General features: G+C 41.9%; 1 protein-coding gene across 2 annotated transcripts in view; it reads right to left on the minus strand.

The window, feature by feature from the left end:
* Positions 1–7206: 7206 nt before the first annotated feature.
* LOC147222109 (cadherin-4-like) overlaps positions 7207–22684 on the minus strand; it is a 237341-nt gene continuing 221863 nt past the window's right edge. For both annotated transcript variants that reach the window (XM_086167902.1, XM_086167901.1), the window contains exons 12-16: positions 12347–12583; positions 11394–11627; positions 11132–11271; positions 9277–9450; positions 7207–9107 (exon numbers count right to left, since the gene is read on the minus strand). In XM_086167902.1, the coding sequence (XP_086024028.1) occupies positions 8901–9107; positions 9277–9450; positions 11132–11271; positions 11394–11627; positions 12347–12583 (992 nt within the window). In that variant the 3' untranslated portion in view covers positions 7207–8900. The remainder of the gene's footprint in view (positions 9108–9276; positions 9451–11131; positions 11272–11393; positions 11628–12346; positions 12584–22684) is intronic.

Raw genomic sequence — 22684 nt, forward strand, 5'->3', positions numbered from 1 at the left:
GATTAGTATTTTTCAGCTGTCCACCAGCACATTTCTTGCACTGACTACTTCCTCCAAATTGCTTCCAATTTACTCTATCCACACATTTTAGATTTGCCGCAGGAAATGCAACACTTAGCCATAAATTGTCTATAAGAATAGCCTTGTCATGTAAATTTTAAAAGATTTTTGTATGAATGTGGGAATTTTCCCAAACAGTAAAAGTTCAAATACATTTACAACTCAATTGAAATTTTTGAATAAATAATACCTTTACTTTCACCGTTTTTACTCCATTGAATATGGCCATGTCGAAACTGTTCTTATTTTATTGTTGAACTCTAGAGGGCAGCATTGCCCTATTATAGCACGTAGACTTGTATGGCATATGTTGAGGATGTTTAGTTATTTTTGGAATTAAATAACTAATAGCCTTTAATTTCCCCTTACTTTACCTGTTCAGATATAATTCTCTGAATCCTCTGGGGTCTACAAAGCCTCATAAATGCTCATTCATTGGTTTTATGCAGGCATCTTTTGAGCAAAACTCCCATGTGTGAAATACACAGTTCCAAATAACAGACACTTGCATGCACAGACACATACACACACACACACACACACACACACACAGTCTGCTCCCACTGTTCTTTGTTGCCGTCTTGTTGGAGCCCAACTCCATTATCAGTCAAACACATGGTACATTGGCAACATCTGCCACATCAGCTGCTAACATTCACCATAACCATAGGCTGGAAATAATTAGGCCTTTCTGCCACAGGGACAGAAGCCTGATGTGACAATGACTGGGGGCAGTTTTCTACCAAAGGGGAACAATAAAGGCACATTTGGAGCCATCAGTGCTGATAAGCCTTGATTTAGTTTTGTATTATAAAAGTAAACTGGGCAGCCACTAGGTGGCATTAGCTCATTCACAAGAAGTTGCTGTCTGCCTTGGCTGGTATTGATAAGAATAATCATATCAATAATCATATATTGGCCTTGATCCGACATTTTTGACAAATGTTTGAGAAACAGGTGGTTTTGTTACTAATATAAAATAATTTTGATACAATAAGAAACCAAAGGCTTTCAGAAGAAGATATTTCTGTTGTTCAACCCCTAAAGTCTCGTGTTTCATCTTTGTCAGGGGTGTTGGTGGTAAAGGTGAGGCCTTGCCCCTTGTGCCTCAAACCAAGCCAATATTTTTCCTGGTAATCCCCCCTCCCACACACTCCTCAACACTGCTGTTCTTTCAGAGTTAAGGCCACATAAGCTCCCACTTGAGTGCCAGAGGCTGAGCAGCAGCAGGGATGGTGCAGTTGCCTAGCGACATCTCAGTCACTGCACCTGAGGGTGTTGGGTAAACACCCTGAGCTTGCCAGAGGGAACAAGAGAAATGTACCATCATGGTTTCCATCCTTCACTGAATTTAAAAGGCTGCTTTTAATTTGTTACTTTCAGCAGGGTTCGTGCTTTGACCACAGGGGGAGATAAAGTTATTTAACATAGTTTTTTGTTGTTTGTATGGGTTAAGTGCAGATGTGCTTACGTCTGTGAACTGCACATCTACACTTCTGTCCTACAGTCTTTTTCCCAGATGGGATATGACTGCTCTAACAGTGCCTCTCAACAGGGTGTAGCTCTCAGGCTCTTAAAAGTCTCAAGCTCAGAAATATTTACCTGTTTACAATCATGGAGAGGCTCAGTTTTAATGATGGTTTGAGGCTGATTCAGGCACTCCCAGTGCTGATGACTTACATGGAATAAGAGTGGTAAAATTCTTTATTAGAAGAGGATCCCTATGGTGAGGTGAACATGAAAGTTGTAATATATTTTTCATTGGTGTTATTTTGCAAAGGAATGGATTTAGAACTCAATATGTTTTCCACCATTTTCCATTGCGAGACAAATGTAATACTAAAAGACAGTTAATTAATTTATCCCTTTCAATGTCTACTTGGATACAGTTGATTAAGCTCTAAGCTTATGAATAAAATTACCCAGGAGATACATGAGAATGTTATTTGGATGAATTGATTTGGGACTCTGTGATTCAGTAGCTTCACTTTATCATCCATTAGAACCAGCAGCTTATACTCACTTTTATCTTGTAGTCAAAGAGAATTATTTTGTTGTCCTGCTGACGACTCATGAAATACAACATAAATTAGTTTACACCTCCACACAACTCCATTTCCTGTGTGTCCATGACCCTATACAACCTAGGTAAATGCTGACTTGAGGACTCTTTTTTTTTTTTTTTTTTTTTTTTGTTATGAGAGTAGTTTGCTTTGGACCAGTGATGCTATAATAAGGCCAGTGTTTATGACTGCTGCTGAAATGGGTTTGTAAGTGTGGCTGAACCTGTGAGGTATCGATGCAGAGGTTAATAGCCTGTTGGCCTTTTTAATGGAGCTGAATCAGGCCAAACAGCAGGCAGTGTCAGCCCACAGGAGATGGCTATCCCCATTTATAAAGTCATAGTCTATGTGAGGTGGTACAAGCACCAAAATGTGTTGATAGAACAAAGGTCTAGTCAGCACAGGGAAATGTGCAGCACTCTTACAGGAACCAAAAGGCTGGGGCATCAAAATCCACCTGTTTTTACTTGGGACTTTAACCCAACATCTTTAAATGTTTTTTTTTTTTTTTTTACCCCTGTTGATCTGATTAGGATCTTCAGCACTTTGTGCCCCCTCTCCATGACTAAAGAAATACAGTATTACTTTATTAAATTGCAGTCATCTCAATAAGACCAGAATAGCTCAGAAAACTTCTTACTGTACCAGCTGAATCTACAATTTTCCAACATTCTGTCCTATCATTGTTGCCAACACAATTACATCCATGAGGCCTGAAGACACAAGTGAGATAATTTTAGTGATTTTAGTTTGCGAGGATTGACAGACAGGGGGTGGCACAGTGGTTAGCACTTTAGCGTCACAGCACAAAGGACTCTGGTTTCATTCCAACAAGGGGACCTTTCAGTGTGGAGTTTGCATATTCCCCTCATGTCTACGTGGGTTTCCTCAGGGTTCTCCGGTGTCCTCCCACAGTCCAAAAACATGCAGCAAGTTATATGGGAAAAATTTGCCCGAATGAGTGACTGAATTGTTGTCTGCATGTGTGGCCCTGTGATTGACTAGAGACCAGTACAGGGTGTATCCTGCTTCTCGCCCAATGACAACTGGAATAGAGTTCATTATTCCTGCAACCCCGAGTACAGGATAAGTGACAGATGGAGCAAGAAGAAGGATTGACAGACGCCATTCTGGTCTTGAAGCATGACAGAGGAATAGGGAAAAATAAATTATTTAGTTTAATTACCTAATTTATTCAATGAATCTGCAATAAAGTTTAGCTAGAATGCAGACTGGAGGCCACTACCTACTTGTTTAGTTCAAAAACCCCTTTCTGTATCAAGTCAAATCATCTTTAGTTAAAATAAGCAAGTAAACTAAAATACATAACAAAAATTTTGTCTTCATGCTGCATGTGTGTATTTGTGACCCTTCACTGCCTCACCTTGTTTATATCAACTGAAACCTATTTGGGCCCACTCAGAATAGTTGGCCCCGGGATACTTATGGGCCTCCCAAATTGGTTCTTGGTTGAAGAGTCCGGTTGCCCCGGCCACAAACCCTCCTGCAGCTTCAAATGGCACTCTTGACTGGCATGGACTACAAAGAATGGGGCTAAGACACCAGAATTTAATTCTGGTTTGGAAGCTTTCTTTCATCGCGCTTTTTTAGCAGGTAACTTCGGGTGACTTCCAAACCCCCGCCCCTGCACATGCAACCCATGTCTATATTCGCCCAAACTTCTGGGCTAATATGCTAATAAAAAAAAGACAATACAACATACTAACACATGAATGAAAGTGATCGAGAAAGGAATGTCGAAGATACTGTCTGCCTAAATATAAATCACTAAGGGTAAAAAAAAACTGAAACTGCATCAGAAGATAACCAAACATGAAAAGGAATATAAATTACCCTCAGATGTCTTACCACAGAGAAATTAATCTCACCTTGAAGCACTATACGATTCAGAAAGATATGGATTAATTATGTATGAGAAACATTTTAATGGGAGATCACCACGTAACATACATCATGCTTTAGCAACAAAACAAGGAGTTTATTCACCAAACCTATCAGAACAGAGGCTTCAAGCTGTGACTAATCAGCTTTCATTAGGCACATGTCCAGATAGGTTGTTGTTCCTCCCATGCTAGTGTAATATCATCATAACATTTACAAGATGTATCCTGCTGCATACGTGTGATGATTAATTATTTATTTACACTAATGACTCTGCTATGCATTCATTATTCATTGTGTGCCCAGGTCTGTCTTCCTGAAGGGCTTGCTGACAGAAGGAAATGGAGGGCTGATGGGAATGGGAACTTTATTGATTGTGAAGGACGCAAGAGCTGGACTAAGTTGCGAGAGAATCGTCTCCTGCCATTTAAAGATGTAGCCCGTCTAGCAAATCTAGGAAGGCACTTAGCCTGTAGCTCCAGTAAGAAATTACATCCAAGTAGATAAGAGCAACGGATTTCAGCTGGGAACTGACATGGAGTGGCATGGAGACGTCAGGAACACAACATATGTGTGCAAGTGCACTCCAGTTACATGATTTGAAGTGACTTGTTGCAAAAATGTATTCTGTAAATCTTCAATATCAGAAAACAATGAGAAAAGGCTTACAACTATACTTGAATGTGTATACCATTGACTCTTATTTTACTTGAGTGTCTTGATGTGCTTGATGGGCTCAGGTGAAAAATACTAAAAACATGAAAGGAAATGTAGCTAAATCTAGTCCTCCGCTTTATTCTTTTCCGTTTTAAATGTAATTGCCCATAAATAGGAATGAGAAACTGAACAATTCTATGTCTCTATATGCTGCTCTGTTATTTGCTGGTGATCCTGCCTCTTGCCCAGTGTCAGCTGGGACAGGCACTTGCAACCACACAAACTTTGTGTAGTATACGCAGTATAGATAATGAATGAATGAATCAATCCAAACTTCTGTTAGCTTAGAGGTTCACCACCTGCAGGGAGAGACATCAGAATTTGTGCAATGTGATTTCTGATTGCAGATGGAGGAGGATACCTGAAGATGCCCCCCCACGAGTGGAAAATTACATCTAAGAATGAGCATTGTTACATCGCTTGTGAGAGAGGTGAAGCTGATCCAGCTACAGATAGATATACTCCCTTCTGAGCATAATACTGGTTCTGCAACCTGGGTCCTGGAGAGAAAAAAACATGAATGAATTGAAATTACTTAAAAATATAAATACATAAATAAATGTAAACACACATATGCATGCACGAACACACACACACACACACACACACACACACACACACACACACACATTGACGCACAGATACAGACATACATACATATGTCCAGTGAGTATTTTGCAATGGAAGTAGCTACTTTCCTCTGAATGAAGTTAGTATTAGCTACTACCATTTAACTATTTCATTGCTGGTTTGTCAATGACTGCTCCTCTTTGATCTCATTCTAAACTCGAAAATTCCCAGAAGGCCCAGGGTGTCAGCAAAAGAGAAAATAGTGGAACCTAAGAGCCCTGCTTCTGGTGCAAAGCAACAATATCACTAGGCAGAAAGCACATAAGCCAGTTTAGTTGAGATTGGCATGTTCCCAGACTGGCCAGCTTTAAAATGAAAAGAGCAAATTTCAGGCACATTTGAATAGTAGAACTTTATTTACAACACACAAGGCACTGGCTGCAAGCCAGCAGCAAAACTCTCAGCCTACAAACGCTGTGTATCATGGACACCTTGCATTTGCTTTCTTCTTTCACTCTACTCATCTGGCCCAGTAAAACCAAGTGAAGCCAACCGAAGACCATCAAAGACACATTTTGTGACACTGATATCCTTATCTCATGACGTTCGCAATGAGCAAGATGACTTTTTACCACCTTGATTAGCACATTAACTGAGGAGAGCTTTACACTAATGGGTGTCTTATCAACAGGAATCCACACGCAAGCCAAGTGGACAAATTCATATAGTGCTGACAGGTTAGATTTGGCTTATCACTGGATGAGCCCATTACTGAGATATTCCACCATACAGTAGATTAACAGCAGGAAGATGGCCATCTCATTAACTAGTGCACTATCATTCATCTGCTCTGCTGATCTGAACCTACATTCAGTTACTCATATTTCTGGTTACAGTGGACAATAAAACAGCATTACATACCCTTATATTACTCATTCTTTAAAATTTCTGATACTGCTCCTGCCGTTCTCTTTGGTCTCTCCCTCTGCAGACCCCCGTTGTATATCCTACTATTCGCTGCTCCTTCAGTCCTACCCACGTCTTGCTCCTCCTCATTTTCCCCATCGCTAACTGCCTGCCTTTTGCTTTCTCACTGGGTGTTTCATTAAAGGCGCTCTATCTAATGAGATTACACCGTGGGGATTAATAGTGTGGCTAATTGATAGACACACAGCCGGAGAGGATTATATCCCCTTAAGTCCCCAGTGGGTTTTGGTGCTTCAGCTAATTGAAATCACAAGAACGGACACAAATACAGTTCTTGACCTTATCCACTGTTGCTCTCTCAATTCTTCCTCTGAGATGCAATGAAAGGACAAATTGCGAGTGTTTTATAAGAAAATAAGCTACCATCAAACAAAAGCAAGTATGAGATTAATTGCCTGGCAGCAATGGGGTGCTATTCCACTTCATGACTTTGCCATTTAAAAGGGATACATTGTCCAACACTTAAAAGTAAAAATGGAGTTTGCAATTGCAAACAATTGACTGAACAAATACATACAGGAGGAATAAATGAAAATGTGGATTTCAAGGCGCCAGATTTTATTATTACATGACTATGTTCTGTAATGTTCATCTTAAAGGGGATTTAGAATCCAAATGAATGGTGATATAATCAGGAGTTCTTCCATTTAAATCGTTATCATTTTTTCCAGATTAGTCAGGTTTGATGGAAGGACGACAAATGCCTCTCGATAGGACACACAAACCAAAGACTGCAACACACTGTGGCCTATAACAGGATACTAGCTAAGAATCCAAAACAGGATTACAGAAGGCTTTTCTGTAATATAAAAGAAGCTCCGTCAAACCACTCTTGTCAAAATGAACTACTGAAACACCTGAACATGGTGCATGTAGACAATTTTCCCAAAAAACGTGCACATTTTCAAAACATGAACTGTTTATTTTCTAAAGCACACATCCAGTATCTGTATGAATGGAGAAGAAAAAAAAAGATTTCAAGCACACAACGGTTAGCAGTGGGCGTGGGGACTAACCTACCATCATCCCAAGGCCAGAGGTCAAAAGGAGAAATATATCTGTTAGAGGTTGATACAGAGTGAAAGGAGTAGGCTATGTTTTGTTAATAAAAGGAAAATAAAAGAAATAAAATAATATAAACAGGAAAAAATGAAAAATATCAATGAAAGATCCAAGCCAGTACAAACAGGGTGCTCAGATAGAAAACAAAGAAATCATAGAAAAGAAACAACAAACAAACCACAGATTAAAAATGAACGGGCCAGAAATCCTCATGCTCAGTGAAGAGCCAGAGGAAGAGAGCAGCAATGTTTTTTTTTGTCTTCGATACATTAAAAATAGGTATCTTACAGTATTATTTCCTTTTCATGGTGTTTTTTGTACAGAGTATATTGATATAGGTTTTGATGACTATTTTCACATTCTCACCACATAGTAACAATTGCTTTAGGTAAAACTTTTTGGAAAAAAATCATGCACTTTTTAATTGTTTAGTTGGGCTATAAAAATGGGAATGTTCAAGGCGACGTAAAACGTTTTAATACTTCTCAGAGGCCTTAATTCCAAGATATCTCAAGTTCCACTTGCTTAAACTCTCTGACTAATCTGATCATGCCTACATATGCTTTACATTGTGGAGAAAGCAACAAATAACCATACAGGGCAGGCATCATAAAGACTCCTAGAGTCGTGAGTCCACAGAGGAAAAGCAGGCATTCTCCACTAAATGAAATTAAAAAAACCCACATGTATAAAAATGGTTTCACACAAGTATCTGTGTGTTGTTGTCATTGAGTCAACTTGTGGCATTTGTGAGAGTTTAGAGAGAGGAGGGCTAAACAACTCTTTTAGATATTTAGACCATAACTTGATGAGGATGTAATATCTAATTGTCTTCCCTGTTTGTGTCCTTCCATCCTGGTACTGGAGTTGTACATCTGCACCATGGTGAAGGGGGAGAGGACAGTGACAGGCAGGGATGGTGTAAGGAGTGCAGAGGAGGCAATGAGAGAAAGCACCTCCACTGTACTGCATGAATGGCAACTGATCCTGAGATAGCAGGAGTCTGATACAAAAACACACCACAAAAGGCACTTTATAAAATGACAGTGCTTCTGTTATAAGGAAATTCAAGTTGACAGAGTGAAAGAGAGTCAGAGAGCATTTTCCCCTCAAAAAACAAAAAACAAAAAAGAAAAACATTCTCTTCAGTTTGAGACTAAAGCAGGAGTGGGAATTGTTTCAACAATCAGTCAAAGCACAAATTCACGATGTGTGTCTCTCACAACTGCCTTGACTTGTCCCCTGGGTGCTCAGGGTCCAGCACAGTGAGAGAACAAAAAGGAAAACAAAAAAAAGAAATAGTCCATCACACTACAAACTTGCCATTAAAAAGTATAAAGCCAGAATACAGTTGCGTTGCAGACACACTTGCAGGCCTGGTTGCTGTGAGGTTCCCCTGTCAGGGTCCACCCTGCACATGTCTCCTGTGAAGCCTGTGTTAGTTCCTGGTCCCTGTCTGTGGTTTTGAGGAGTTTCTTTCCCAATGACCCAACTCTCCTGCCCCTGCCCCTGCTCCATCTGACCTCCCCAGCCATGTGCTCAGTCATCATCCCCTCCTCCATAGAGGTCAGCCAACTTCTTGAAGCGAGGCCCCCAGTCGTTGAGGTAGTCATAGTCCTGGTCCCCGGAGCTGGTCGAGTTGAGCGAGCTCACGGAGCCGGCAGTTGAACCACTGCCCTCGTAGTCAAACACCAGCAGGGAGTCATATGGAGGAGCTGTGGGGTCGTTATCAGCTGCCCTGAGACCCTGGAAACACCAAGATGAGAATGAAAACCTAGATTTTATTTCCTCTTCTTTGCAACTATCCCGTATTAACAAGATGGTCCTACAGTAAAAAAGGAAGTCACTATTTTCTAGTGACCATTAAAAAACAGTTAATGATTAAACTACCTCAATTTAGTACAGTTAAACCTACATCATTAATGAAATCTCCTATGTCTCCAGGGTGGGGCAAACTGGGTCTGACTGGATATTGTGACTCAGGGATCACAGGCCTCTCGTCCACTCTGCGCACCCCTGCAGGCTTATTGAGCTTATTGATGATGTGGTCCAGTGATTCAGGTTGCTGGAGCTGGCTCAGGTCATAGTCCTGGATAAATTACATGGAAGGAGAAGACAAACACATGCATTGCCATTTACAAATAGGGCTGCTACCCCCTCCCTCACCTGTCGTTTCTAACCCCTTTTCGTAACATCTCATGGCATCTCAGTTCTCCCCGACATGACAGTGCAGGGCAAATTGCAAGGGCTATGCTGTTTTTCAAACAGGGATACACTCCAAACAGAGGGTAAAGAATGAAGAATGTCCAATAGGATCTCACAGGAAACAAACGTAACGATTTACTTCCTAAGTAAAGCTAAAGGAGACTCTCTTGCATCCATTCATACACATTATTTAGTAGTAACCAGTCAATTACAGGGTCACTTATAGAGACACACAACCATCAGTTTACACATCATGAAGAGATACACAATCTTTCATTCTCATTCATATAACATATAAAGACATCAAACCATTCACTTTTTCATTCTCACAACTGTGCAATTTAGGGTCTCAAATGCAACTACTGCATGTTTTTAGACTGTGGAAGGAAACTGTGGAAACCTATGCGGAGAACTTGGATACAGAAAGGCCGCTTTTGTTCGAATAGAGGCAGGAAGCATGAAAGTGCTAACCACTGTGCCACCTGAACTCAAAGATATTTTGTGTAATGCAATTTGAGTATATTGAATATATTATATACAGTTACTGAGAAAAACATTGATGTTTTATTTTTTTCTATCAGAAATCAGTAGTCAGCTTGTGTGTGTGGTGCGCCATCATGCCTTCCTTAGAGGGTTTTACCTCCTCACAGAGGAATGATACCAGCAATCACAGCCTGCTCTGAAATCTTAGGGAATTACCAGAAGTGCATTGTCACCCTGCGCAAGCAGCATTTCTGTTATTTGTTATTTATTATTTACTGTGAGAGTATTAAGTATTTATAATTAAATCAACAAAAATTCTGTCAACAAATATGTTTGAGTTCAGTTCAAAGTCTCTCCTGCAAAACACAGAACGCTATTTGTTCTGCATGGTACTTGTTGATATTCCTATGCTAATTACTGCAATAGCACTGCAATGGGACTTGCTGTGAAACTGTATTCACAAGCAAGCCATAACTTTGTCTAGTAACCTCACCCGTGTCAAATATGGAACTGTTTTGGGGGTTTCTTTACTGTACTCCTGCAGATGATAAATAATTGCACCCACTTAATCCTCGCAAATGTTGCCAAGTCACTTGTATGACCAATGGCTGTTTCACACCTATATATTTTTATTAACTCAACTGATACAAGGGGGTGTTAGGAAATGGCAAATATTAACATAAAAAAATAACTGAAATAAAGAGGGCAGTCAGTGTAGTACAGTTTATTCATACAAAGAGAAATGTCAGATATGAGAAGGTGTTGTGCAGCGGGTGAAAACTTAAATAGGATAATTTGATTTGAAGTATGTGTGAAGAGAAGTGTCACCTACATAAAGATGCAGTTGCTTTAAACTAAATTCAAAGTTCGGCCCGACAGGGAAGGGACTGCAAACAATAAAAGCTCACTGATGTCTGGCACAGTTTCCATTTGCCTCGATTTGCTTAAATGTGCATTTCAGTAGGAAATCAGTTTTCAGTTGAAAATACTTTTGTGTAACAGTAATAAAAGGAACACTGAAATACAAAAGCTTTTTATGATTTTGGCTGACAAAAGAAGCCCTTTGTATTTGCAAACTATACCTGGTCCTCCTCTCCTCCTCCTTCCTCGTCGTACTTGAGGATGTTGTCTCTGACGTCGTCTTCTGGGTCGATAAGCAAGGGCTTTGCCTGCCTTTCTTTCTCTCTGCGTTTCATCCATACCACAAATAGAAGGACCATACCTGTGAGAAAATACATTTTGTAAAAAAAATGACTTTTGAAAGAGCAGGCAATGGTGTAATTTTACATTAAATCTTAAACTCATACATGAGTAGGTTTGTTTGTTCATTTTTATTGGACTCACTCAGCAGTATGATGATGCAGATGAGTATGGCGATGATAGCACCTGTGCCGAGGCCAGCAGCAGCCACAGCCCCCGTGGTGCTGCAGTCCCCGTTGTCATCACAAGGACACACTTTGACTCTGACCATGGAGCGGTTGGACAAAGGAGGGTTCCCTGAGTCAGAGACTATGATAGGGATTTCATATACACCAGCCTCCAAGTAAGGGATCCTCAGCCTCAGCTGAGCATAATCACCTTGAGAGGGAGTCAAGAGGCAAGTTGACAGGTTAGAGCACATTAAGAGTAAAGGAGGAGGTAAGGGGGTTGCAGAAACACATTTAGAAAATAAAATTAGACGGTGTAATGCAAAGAAATTACTTTTTGCACACCGCAGGAAAACATGTCATCATGTGGGTGAGTACAAATAAGTAACAAATAGCAGCAACCAGGTAGCGTACAGTACACAGCAATCATTCTGAGATGTATATGCATTGATATCAAACACAATAAATATAAAAAAACACATACAGCATATAGCCCTCAGCATCCATCACTCAGTCAAGCTAAGACAAGAGGCTCAGTGGGAGAAGAGTCCAGGTATGCGATCAGATTTGTCCTCAAGATAGCTGCCATGATACATCTATCTGGATGGATTACTGACAGATTGGATGCTTGGGGGACAGGGAGATGAATGTTTCTCATTTACAACAAACTATATATCATATGTCAAGACTGGCTGGCGCCTGTGTTTCTCACTGTTCATGTTGTGAGATATTTTGTTAAACCTGAGGTTGGACAGCTTCAAGCGGTCCTTGGTTCTTTTATCTTTGGAGTTTGTGCTCAATATGCTCAGTTAATGGTTTCAGATGTGGACGAGGTCATATATCATTACCATTTCTTTTCTCATGGATTATTTTAAGAATCCACAGTATGAATCTGCAGCATGGTAAAGAAAATGTAGAGAATTTAACTACCGCTGAGTCTGGAAATGGTCCAGTTGCGGCGAACGCTGGCAGGAAAGGAAGGAAGCTCGAAGACAAATGGTCCTACATTGGGGTCAGCATCAGCATCTGAGGCTGTAATATTTATCCTGGAATTGGGGCGTGCTCGCTGGCACACTTGGGCCTCCCGCAGTATGAGCACTGGTGCATTGTCATTGACATCAATCAAGTAGATCTGGAGGGTTCCTGTTCCACTTGCCTGAGGTGAACCTGCAAGGAGGCGACCGTTAGACATTGTGAGAAATTCATGAGATAATATGTTTTGAATGTGTTATTTATTCAATAAAATTCTATAAAAAAGGTCTACAATTACAGTGCAGATGTGAAGCATTCAATGGTGTAAGAACAGTTTCTGAATAATATTCTCTAGTAAAAGAAGTTAATTCTAAAGCAGGTAGAACAACGATTTGCAACAGCTAAATGTAATTTTCAGGCAGCAACAACAACACAAGAGACACATATAATATGACCAGTCACTGACAAAATAGGTTTGGGATTAGGTAAATAGCTTCTCTAGTCCTGTCATATATGAAAATAAACATTTAAATAAATAGACAGATTAAAATAAAAATTCTGAAGGATTCTTGAATTGGTTTTGTCAGACACCATGGCAACTACCACAGTAAATAGGTTTATATAAAGGTATGTGATCATAGAGTGCAAATATGTGCATAAAAATAATAAAAGTGATAAATGAGTCAGTCACTGAGTCAGATCTTTACGCTCCCTGGACACAGGGCTATTTGTGTTCCCCAGTTACCAAGCTCCTCTTATTCCAATCTCGATTCAGGGTATGGACACTCTTTCTTTTTTAAGAGTCGGCTTAAACCTTTTTGTGTGTGTGTGTGTGTGTGTGTTTGTGTGTGTGTGTGTGTGTGTGTGTGTGTGGGGGGGGGGGCTTATCGCTATGTTTATGCTTAATGCAGACTCAGGGGTAAAGGCCAGTATCTTTTTGAGCCAATCCATACACCAGTGTCTTTTTGAGCTTCAGTGTCAGGAACGAGAGGACAAGTGCAGCACTGGACCCCTGTGATCCTATTCAGCAATCATCAATGTCAAACTGATAAGCTCACTCTACAGTCCACTCTTTGCAAGATTTTTCTTATGGCTTGTGTGATCTGATCACTGCTGTGCTGCCATCTTGTTCATTTTTGTTCATTGTTTGTTGCCTGCATCAAGCTATAAACGCCTCCCTAGGCATTGCATTTTTTCCTCATCTCCCATCTGGCAACATTTGGGTCCTAACCAACTGAATCTTAATAGGATACAGGTGGAAAACTTGTGCAAATCAAACCTACTACTCTCATATCAGATCAGTCAAGGCTCGGGTTGATAATGACTGCTATTGATATCAATAACCAAAGGGGTACCAATGGAAATTGGGCCACTTTGGGTCAAAGAAGGGGATTAGGAAGGCTTGTTTAGAAGTAGAGAGAGAAGCGGAGAGGCAAGAGTCTGGGACTGAGGGAAGGTACTTTGAATATTGGGACATTGATAGGAAAAGCAAGAGAATTGGTTGACATGATGCACAGAAGGAAAGTGTGTGTGTAATGTGACCAGGTGGAAAGGTAGCAAGGTAGCAAGGCTAGAAACTTACATGCATGTTTTAAGTTATATTATGATGGTACTGACAGGAAGAGAAGGAGGCATTTGCTGTGTAGTATCAGGCAGATTAATGAGTCGGGTGCTGGAAATTTAGGCTGTGATGCTCAATGCTGCTAGTGGCTATGCTCCACAGGTAGAATGTAAGTTGTAAAAGGACCAATTTTGGGGTCGGTTAGACAAAGTAAAGCAGAATGTCTCAGGAGACAGAGATGGGAGGGACATGTAGCAAGTTTGGGTGATTTAGGATAGAGAGGGAAATCTATTGACAGGTGCCAGATGAGTGATGGGAAGATGGAAATAGTATTTTGAAGGGCTGATGAATGAGGAAAATAAAATAGAGTAAAGAGAAGAGGCGACTATAGTGGACCATGAAGTAGCAGAGATTCGTAAAAGTGAAATGAGGAAGGTATTGAAGAGGATGAAGAGTGGAAAGGCAGTTGGGCCTGATGATATACCTGTGGAGGTGGGGAAATTTCAAGGAGAGATAGCAGTAGCGTTTCTGGTTAGATAATTCAACAGGATCATAGAGAGCGAGACGATCCCCTAGGAATGGAAAGAAAGTGGTGGTGCCCATTTTTAAGAATAAAGGAAACGAGCAGAATTGCGATAACTATAGATGAATAAAGTTGATGAACCATACAATTAAGTTATGGGAACTAGTAATGAAAATGAGACTTTAGAGCAGAAGTACCATAAGTATTTTTGAGCAGTAGATTAAATACTACAGATTGTTGAATTTGCTTTAACAATGCTGGCTAGAGGAGGTCAGAGGGAACTGCATTGTGTTGGGGGGTGGATCAGGGGGTTAGACATGTCATTCTTGGAACCAAATATTGTTGGGTCGATTCGGGGTTCTGCCTCTGTCAAGGTGTTGTTGAGCAGGACACTGAACCCCTAACTCAGCAGTTGGGAACCTATGGCTTGCTCTTCTGGTGACACTGTATGGCTATCAGTTAGCTGTCAGATAGCTGACTAGTTTATACGCATCAACCCTCATAACGGAAAAGATGGCAAAAAGTAAAAAAAGACGATGATTACCGTGCACTCCAGGCTGCGTGGACAGAGGAATTTGCATTTGGATCTGCGCTATGGCTTTTATGGCTATCCTTGTCAAAATGGTTCCCGACCCCTGCCCTAACTGCTCCCCTGGCACTGCTCAGTGGCTGCCTTCTACTCATGGCTCATCCATAATGGGTTAAATGCAGTGGCTGAATTTCAGAGACGAGATTTAGGGGTGATGTGTGATAAAAGAGTATCTGCCAAAATGAAAGCAAAGATATAGAAGATGGTGATGAGACCAGCGATGTTGTATGGTTTTGAGCGGGGATTCCTAACCGCTTTGCTGCAAGATACCATCAGGTGTGCCGTGGAATAATGCCCACTTTCACCCTATTGGTCCAAAAATTATTTATTCAACACAAATAATCTGTCTTCGTCAGTCTATCTATGTGGGCAGACAGAACAATTGTATGCTCTTCTACCAGATGACAACAGGTAGTAAGCGGCTCAAACAGCAATTAGTGATGCTTTGAATAAGACTGCAGTAGTGACATGCAATGGATAAATATTTTATAAAAAAAAGTACTCAATCAGGACCATCCGGTCTTGAAGAACATTCCGACCCAGATGAAGGCCAGGGAATGAGTAGTGGTCAGAGGAAAGTAAAAAAGGTGAGCTCAAAACAATACAATGAAAGTTATATTGTGCTAACTCAGTTCCTGCAAGAATATCACCTTTGTGTTCAACCAAACAGGGACAGATTTCACTCTGAGTAAGTTAGTTGAAACTACAATTTCATTCTGTTTATGTGCCATGGCTCAAAAAAGGTTGGAAAACACTTATTTAGAGACAGTGGCATTGAGGAAAATACAGGAGGCAGAACTGGAGGTAGCAGAGATGAAGATGTTGAGGTTGGATAGGATCAGGAATGAGTTCATCAAACAGACAGCATGTTTTAGATGTTTGGGAGATATGTCATATGCCATGTACAGATGAGGGAAGACGGATAAATTGGCTTGCCTCTAGTTATACACTGTACACAGTCTGCTGGGGAATATCCCATAATGTACCTCTCCCATTCCCCCTACTCGGTCTGGCCAGTTTGCACTCATGTTGCATCATCAGTGCATCATTGCTCTCTAAGTTTGCAGGTTCCCAGGCGATGTGGTTTGATTTACTTCCTCCATCATTGTTATTTTGTTAATGAATATTAAACCTATCATTGTGTCATTTCAACTATAACCATATAACCCCGATACCCCCTCTGTCTCTATAACACTCTTGTTTTCTATCTCTCTGTTCCTCTCTCTACCATAACCTGTCTGACGACTACCCAAATGAGTTCTGATCTGTCTAGGGTTTCTGCACAGTAAAGACATCGCCAAGTGTTTGCTCATGGGGAAATGTTGGGTCTCTGTAGTAATAATAATAATCATTGCAAAGATTATGGTCCAATGGAGCCTCAGTGCTCACTGGCCTGTGTCTCCCGAACCAGCCCCGGGGGGACACAGAGTAGAGACTCCCTGAGCCTATCCCAAACCCAGATAAATGCATAGGGTTGCGTCACGAAGGGCATCTGGCATAAAAATTTGCCAAACCAAACATGCAAATCGACCATAATAACCAGATCATACTGGATCGCTCGAGGCACGGGTTAACAACGACCATCAATGGTACCGATGACCTACAGGGAACCAACGGAAACTGGGCAACTGTAGGTCAAAGAAGGAGAGGGAGAAGGCGCGTTCGGAAGCAGAGACAGAGGTGGAAAGGCAAGAGTCTGGGACAGAGAGTAGGGACTTTGAATATTGGGACTATGACAGGAAAAGGTAGAGAGTTGGTAGAGAGGGAAGGAAAGTGGATATACTGTGTGTCCAGGAGACCAGGTGGAAAAGCTGTAAGGCTATAAGCTTAGGAGTAGGCTTTAAGTTGTACTATCATGGTACTGACAAGAAGAGTAATGGAGTAGGAGTTATCTTGAAGAACGAGTTTATTAGGAACTTTCTGGAGGTGAAAAGAATGTCAGATAGACTTATGAGTCTGAAATTGGAAATTAAAGCTGTGATGCTCAATGTTGTTAGTGGCTATGCCTCGCAGGTGGGATGTGAGTTTGAAGAATGAAGTGATGCAGAATACCCACAGAGATGAGAGAGTAGTAATTGGTGCAGACTTCAATGGACATGTTGGTGAAGGTAATAGAGGGGATGAAGAAGTGATGGGCAGATTTGGTATACAGGGTAGGAACGCAGGGGGACAGCTAGTGGTAGATTTTGCAGATGGATGGAAATGACTGTAGTGAACACCTTTTTCCAGAAAAAAACAGGAACATTGGGTAACTTTTAAGAGCAAAGGGAGGAGCACACAGCGGGACTACTTCTTGTATAGCCGAGGTAACCTGAAAGAGATCAGTAAGTGCAAAGTAGTTGTAGGTGAGGGTGTAGCCAGACAGCATAGCAGTCTGGTTTGCAGGATGACTCTTGTGACAAGGAAGATCAAGAGGACAATTCAGAGCAAAGGACAAAGTGGTGGACGCTAAAAAGGGAGGAGGGTTGTATGGTTTTCAGGGAGGAGTTGAGAAAGGCTCTGGGTGGTCAGGGAGAGCTTCCAGATGATTGGACAACAACAGCTTGTGTCATCAGCGAGACAGGTAGGAGAGTACTTGGTGTCTCATCTGGAAGAAAAGTAGATAAGGAGACTTGGTGGTGGAATGAGGAAGTGTAGGAGTACATAAAGAGAAAGTGGTTAGCAAAGAAAAAGTGGGATACTGAGAGGAATGAAGAGAACAAACAGAAGTACAGGGAGCTACAACATAAGGCAAAGATAGAGGTAGCAAAGGCAAAGCAAAGGGTGTGTGATGACTTGTATGCTTGGCTGGACACTAAGGAGGGAGAGAATGATCTATACAGGTTGGCGAAATAGAGAGATAAAGATGGAAAGGATGTACAACAGGTCGGGGTGATTATGGATAGAAAGGGAAATGTATTTTCTCTTATTTTCCTCTACCTGTTCTCTGCTCTCACTACAGATCACAATGTCATCTGCAAACATCATGGTCCATGGAGAGTCCTGTCTAACCTCATCTGTCAGCCTGTCCATCACCACTGCAAACAAGAAGAGGCTCAGAGCTAATCCCTGATGGAATCCCACCTCCACCTTGAACTTTTCTGATACCCATACAGCACACCACACCATTGTCTCACAGCCAGCATAAATGTCCTGCACCAGTCTAACAGACTTCCCATACAATATCAGAGCTCCTCTCTTGGCACCCTGTCATATGCTTTTTCTAGGTCTACAAAAACACAATGCAGCTCCCTCTGGCCTTCTCTGTACTTCTCTATTAGCATTCTCAAAGCAAATACTGCATCTGTAGTACTCTTTCTAGGCATGAAACCATACTGCGGTTCACAAATGCTGACTTCTGCTCTCAGTCTCGTTTGCACTACTCTTTCCCATAACTTCTTTGTATGGCTCATCAACTGTATCCCTCTATAGTTGCAGCAATTCTGTACATCTCTCTTACCCTTAAAAATAGGCACCATCACACTTCGTCTCCATTCTTCAAGCATCTTCTCACACTCAAAGATCCTGTTGAATTATGTAACCAGAAACTCTACAGCTGCTTCTCCGAGACACTTCCACACCTCCACAGGTATATCATCAGGAGCAACTGCCTTTCCACTCTTCATCCTCTTCAATGCCTTCTTCACTTCGCTTTTACTAATTTGTGCTACTTTGTGGTCGACAATAGTCACTTCTTCTATCGTTGCCTGCCTTTCATTTTCAACATTCATCAGCAGTGGTGAGACCAGCGATGCTGACTTGAAACAATTACAATGACCAAAAGACAGGAGGCATAGCTAAAGGTTGCAGAGATGAAGATGTTGAGGTTCTCTTTGGGAGTGACCAAGATGGATGGGATCAGGAATGAGTCTATCAGAGGAACAGCACATGTTAGATGTTTTGGAGAGAAGGTCAGAGAAGCCAGACTGAGATGTTTTAGTCGTGTACAGAGGAGGGATAGTGAATATATTGGTAGACGGATGCTGGAATTGGAGAAGCCAGGCAGGAGGTCTCGAGGGAGACCAAAGAGAAGATTTATGGACGTAGTGAGAGAGGATATGAAGGTAGTGTGTGTGAGAGAGAAGAATACAGAGAATAGGGTTAGATGCAGAAAGTTGATTTGCTGTCGCGACCCCTGAAGGGAAAAGCCGAAAGAAGAAGAAGAAGAATTGCCAAGATTATAGTCCAGACCTGCTCTAGAGGTAAGTCTCTCTCAAATTTTTTTTTACAGCAACTGGTCTTGGATTTCTGGATTTCTCCCCATGAACATGTTTCACCTCTCACGCAAAAATCTTCTTTAGTGTAAATTAACCATTAACTGAATGACTGCGAACCTACATAGACGTGTTGCTCTAAATGCATGGTGCCACGTTATAATTCTGTGAAAGTTCTCATTCAATCTCATTCAATCATTGTCAAATCTTGTTGTGGCGCCTGGACTTACCTTTTCTTCTTTAAGAAAAGGAAAACCAAGCCCAGTTGTAAGGACAAGATTTGCCAACAATTAAAAAATCTATTTGCAAATGGTCAGTTATAACAGTTAAAACAGTTATAGTGTCAATAAATATGAATATGAATATACATAGAGAGACAATTTGAAGAAAATTAGAAAATAGAAAAAGACATCCACGAATAAACAGACAACAGAGAGAACAACAACATCAACAACATCAAGGATAAGAATGGACAACAGAATGGGGGGAAAAAAGACAGTAGGGGTGAAAAAAGACAACCAAAAATGCCAACATAAACAGAGAGACAATAGCAATGACAAAAATAAAATAAATAAAGAAAAATAAGCAGGATGCGAATGGGCTGAGGCCAACAAGGATAAAACAAACATGTGACATGTATGAATGGGTGAGGGGATGAGGTTGTGGTAGTACAGATGCACCTCTGGCCGGTCAGAATTGTATGCCGTCCAGACTGCTGTTATACAGTCAGATGCCTGTGGGCACAAAGGAGCGTGGAAAACGTTCAGTTCTGCACTGGGGTAGGATGAGCCATTGGCTGAAAGAGCTGCCCATCAGCCACAGCTTGTTGTGCAGGGGTTGGGAAGGATTGGCCAGGATAGCTCCCAGTTTGTTCTTCACCCTCCCCACTGCCACTGATTGAAGATGCTCCAGGTTCAGTCCCGCCACCTTGTTGAGGCTTTTGACCTCACCAGTCTTACCACCGCCCCACCAGCACACTTTAGCAACGAAGAGTGCTCTGACCCTTCCTGTAGAGTGCATCTGTGTTGTGTGTCCAGTTCAGTTTATTGTTAATGTGGACCCCAAGGTACTTGTAGGAGTCCATTATCTCCACCTTCTCACCCTGGATGGTGATTGGTAACTGTCTCCTCCGATTCCTCTGGAAGTCCACAATCCCCTCCTTTGTGTTGGAGATGTAGATGTAGTAGGAGGTGGTTCTGGTTGCTCCACTCAACAAAACTTGCAATCAGACCTCTGTACTCTTCCTCATCATCATTGTTGATGCATCCAACAATGGATGAGTCATTGGAGAACTTCTGGAGGTGGCAGAAACTGGAGTTGTACCTGATGTTGGAGGTGAAAAGGGTGAAGAGGAATGGAGACAGGACAAGGACGGTACCTTGGGGCACTCCTGTGCTGCACACCACGGCCTTGGAATCACAGCCATCCACCCTGACATACTGTGGTCGTCCTGTGAGGTAGTCCAGGATCCAGGCTGTGATGTTATGGTGAAGTTGCATACTCAGTAGCTTGTACTTGAGGAGGGTGAGTTGGACGGTGTTGAAAGCACTGGAGAATTCAAAGAGGGTAACTTTCACAGTGCTTCCTGTACCATCCAGATGGGACAGGACCCTATGAGTGAGGAAGATGATTGCATCATCCACACCCATCTGGTGCCTGTATGCAAACTGCTGAGGGTCCAGGGAAGAAAATAGCAGGTCTTTCAGGTGCTGGAGTACAAGTCTCTTGAATTACTTCATGACATGTGATGTTAGTGCCACCGGCTTGTAGTCATTGAGAGAACTCAGATGTCCTTTCTTCGGTACTGGGACAATGCAGGTCTTCTTGAGGTCAGGCACCCTCAGCAACCTCAGAGAGAGGTTGAAGAGGTGCTGGGAGACCTCATCAAGGTGCCCAGCACACACCTTGAGGGCCCTGGGGCTGATCTTGTCCTGCCCACTGGCTTTGCTCTGCCTCAACCTGGAGAACTCCTCCTGCACCTTGCTGGAGGTGAGGGTGAGGCTGTGGTTGGGGAAGGGGTGGAGGGGAGAAGTGCCTGTGTCATCATACCGGGGAATGGGGGAGATAATGTGGGGGGATACTGTCTGAGGGAACTGCTGATGGGTGGGGGGGGTAGTGGTTGTGTGTTTGTCACTGACAGGACTGGGAGGGGGGGCTGTCTGTTGAAGCTTCCAGTGGGCGGGGGGGGGGGTATTGGTTGCATCTGGGTTTGAGGAGATGGGGAAGCAGGGTGAGGGGGGCTGTCCTTAGAAGCTGCTCCTTGTTGGTTGGAAGAAGGGGCTGGGGAGGGGGCTGTGTTCCTGGTGGGCAGGGGGAGGCCGGTTTGGTGGTGGGAGTTCTTTTACCACCAGGGTGATCACCATAGGAAATCATTCCTGCCCATGGCCATCACAATTTCTAACTCCTCTTTCTGAGTGTCAGACACTGAGCCAGGTGACTGTCACTGGACTTATCATGTGCAATAATTTCCTTCTGTGCAATAACTAGAAGCAAATACTAATTGTGCAATAGCCCAGAATTGTAGACATATACTAATGAATATACTTGTATATACACTTTCCATACCTTTATTTTTATATTGAGTTCTATATTTTTTCTTGTCATATCAATGCTTATATTTCTTATCTGCACTCTGTAAATAAGAGCTGCGGCAACAAAAAACAATATTCCTCCTTTGGGGATCAATAAAGTATTCTGAATAACCATCTGCATGTTTTGGGATTTTGGGAGGGAACCCACGCAAGACGGGGAGAACATGCAAAGTCCACAAAGAAAGGCTCCTTGCAGGAATCAAACCAGAGTCCTTTGTGTTGTGACAGATAGATTATGATAATATGATAAATATGATATATAATATGATAAAATTAGATACTCTGATGACCCCTCCATTTGTAGGCTGGGGTAAATTACTGAAGTATTTCCAGAGAGACGGTTCCTTCGAGGAGCTCAACTGTGTTACACTACAGCGCTGTTTTCTCAATGAGGCAGTAACATGGGAGGCCTGTGATGTCAAGGGTCTGTTGCCACAGGATCTGAGGCTCATCAAATCAGCTTGGTGGTTATGATTGACTGTGTGGTGTCCTGAATCTTCTGCTGTAGCCGGAGTGGGTTTCTCCCACTCTCACAGAGAAAAAACATCTCTCTTTGTAGTAATTTAGTTCCTCAGCATTCTAAGTGCTGTAGCAGCGGAGGTTGACACTCCAGATCTCCAATATTTGGCAATTTTCTTTCTCGACTCCATAAGTGTTAGGACAATGAATGTCTGGGTATATTGACGTACATTTGCTGCAGAGTGCAGTGTTTAGTATTGTCTTATCCCCTTATATTTCTGAGGGACATTAAACATACCCATCAGGGTGCTTAATAACCTTACATTTGCATTGTGTTTTTGAGCATCAGCACATGGAATGACTACAGGACCATAACAACT

Source organism: Fistularia commersonii, chromosome 21 (assembly GCF_037954325.1).
Source record: "Fistularia commersonii isolate RoL2024-O1a breed Wild chromosome 21, RoL_Fcom_v1.0, whole genome shotgun sequence".
Classification (NCBI taxonomy): Eukaryota; Metazoa; Chordata; class Actinopteri; order Syngnathiformes; family Fistulariidae; genus Fistularia; species Fistularia commersonii.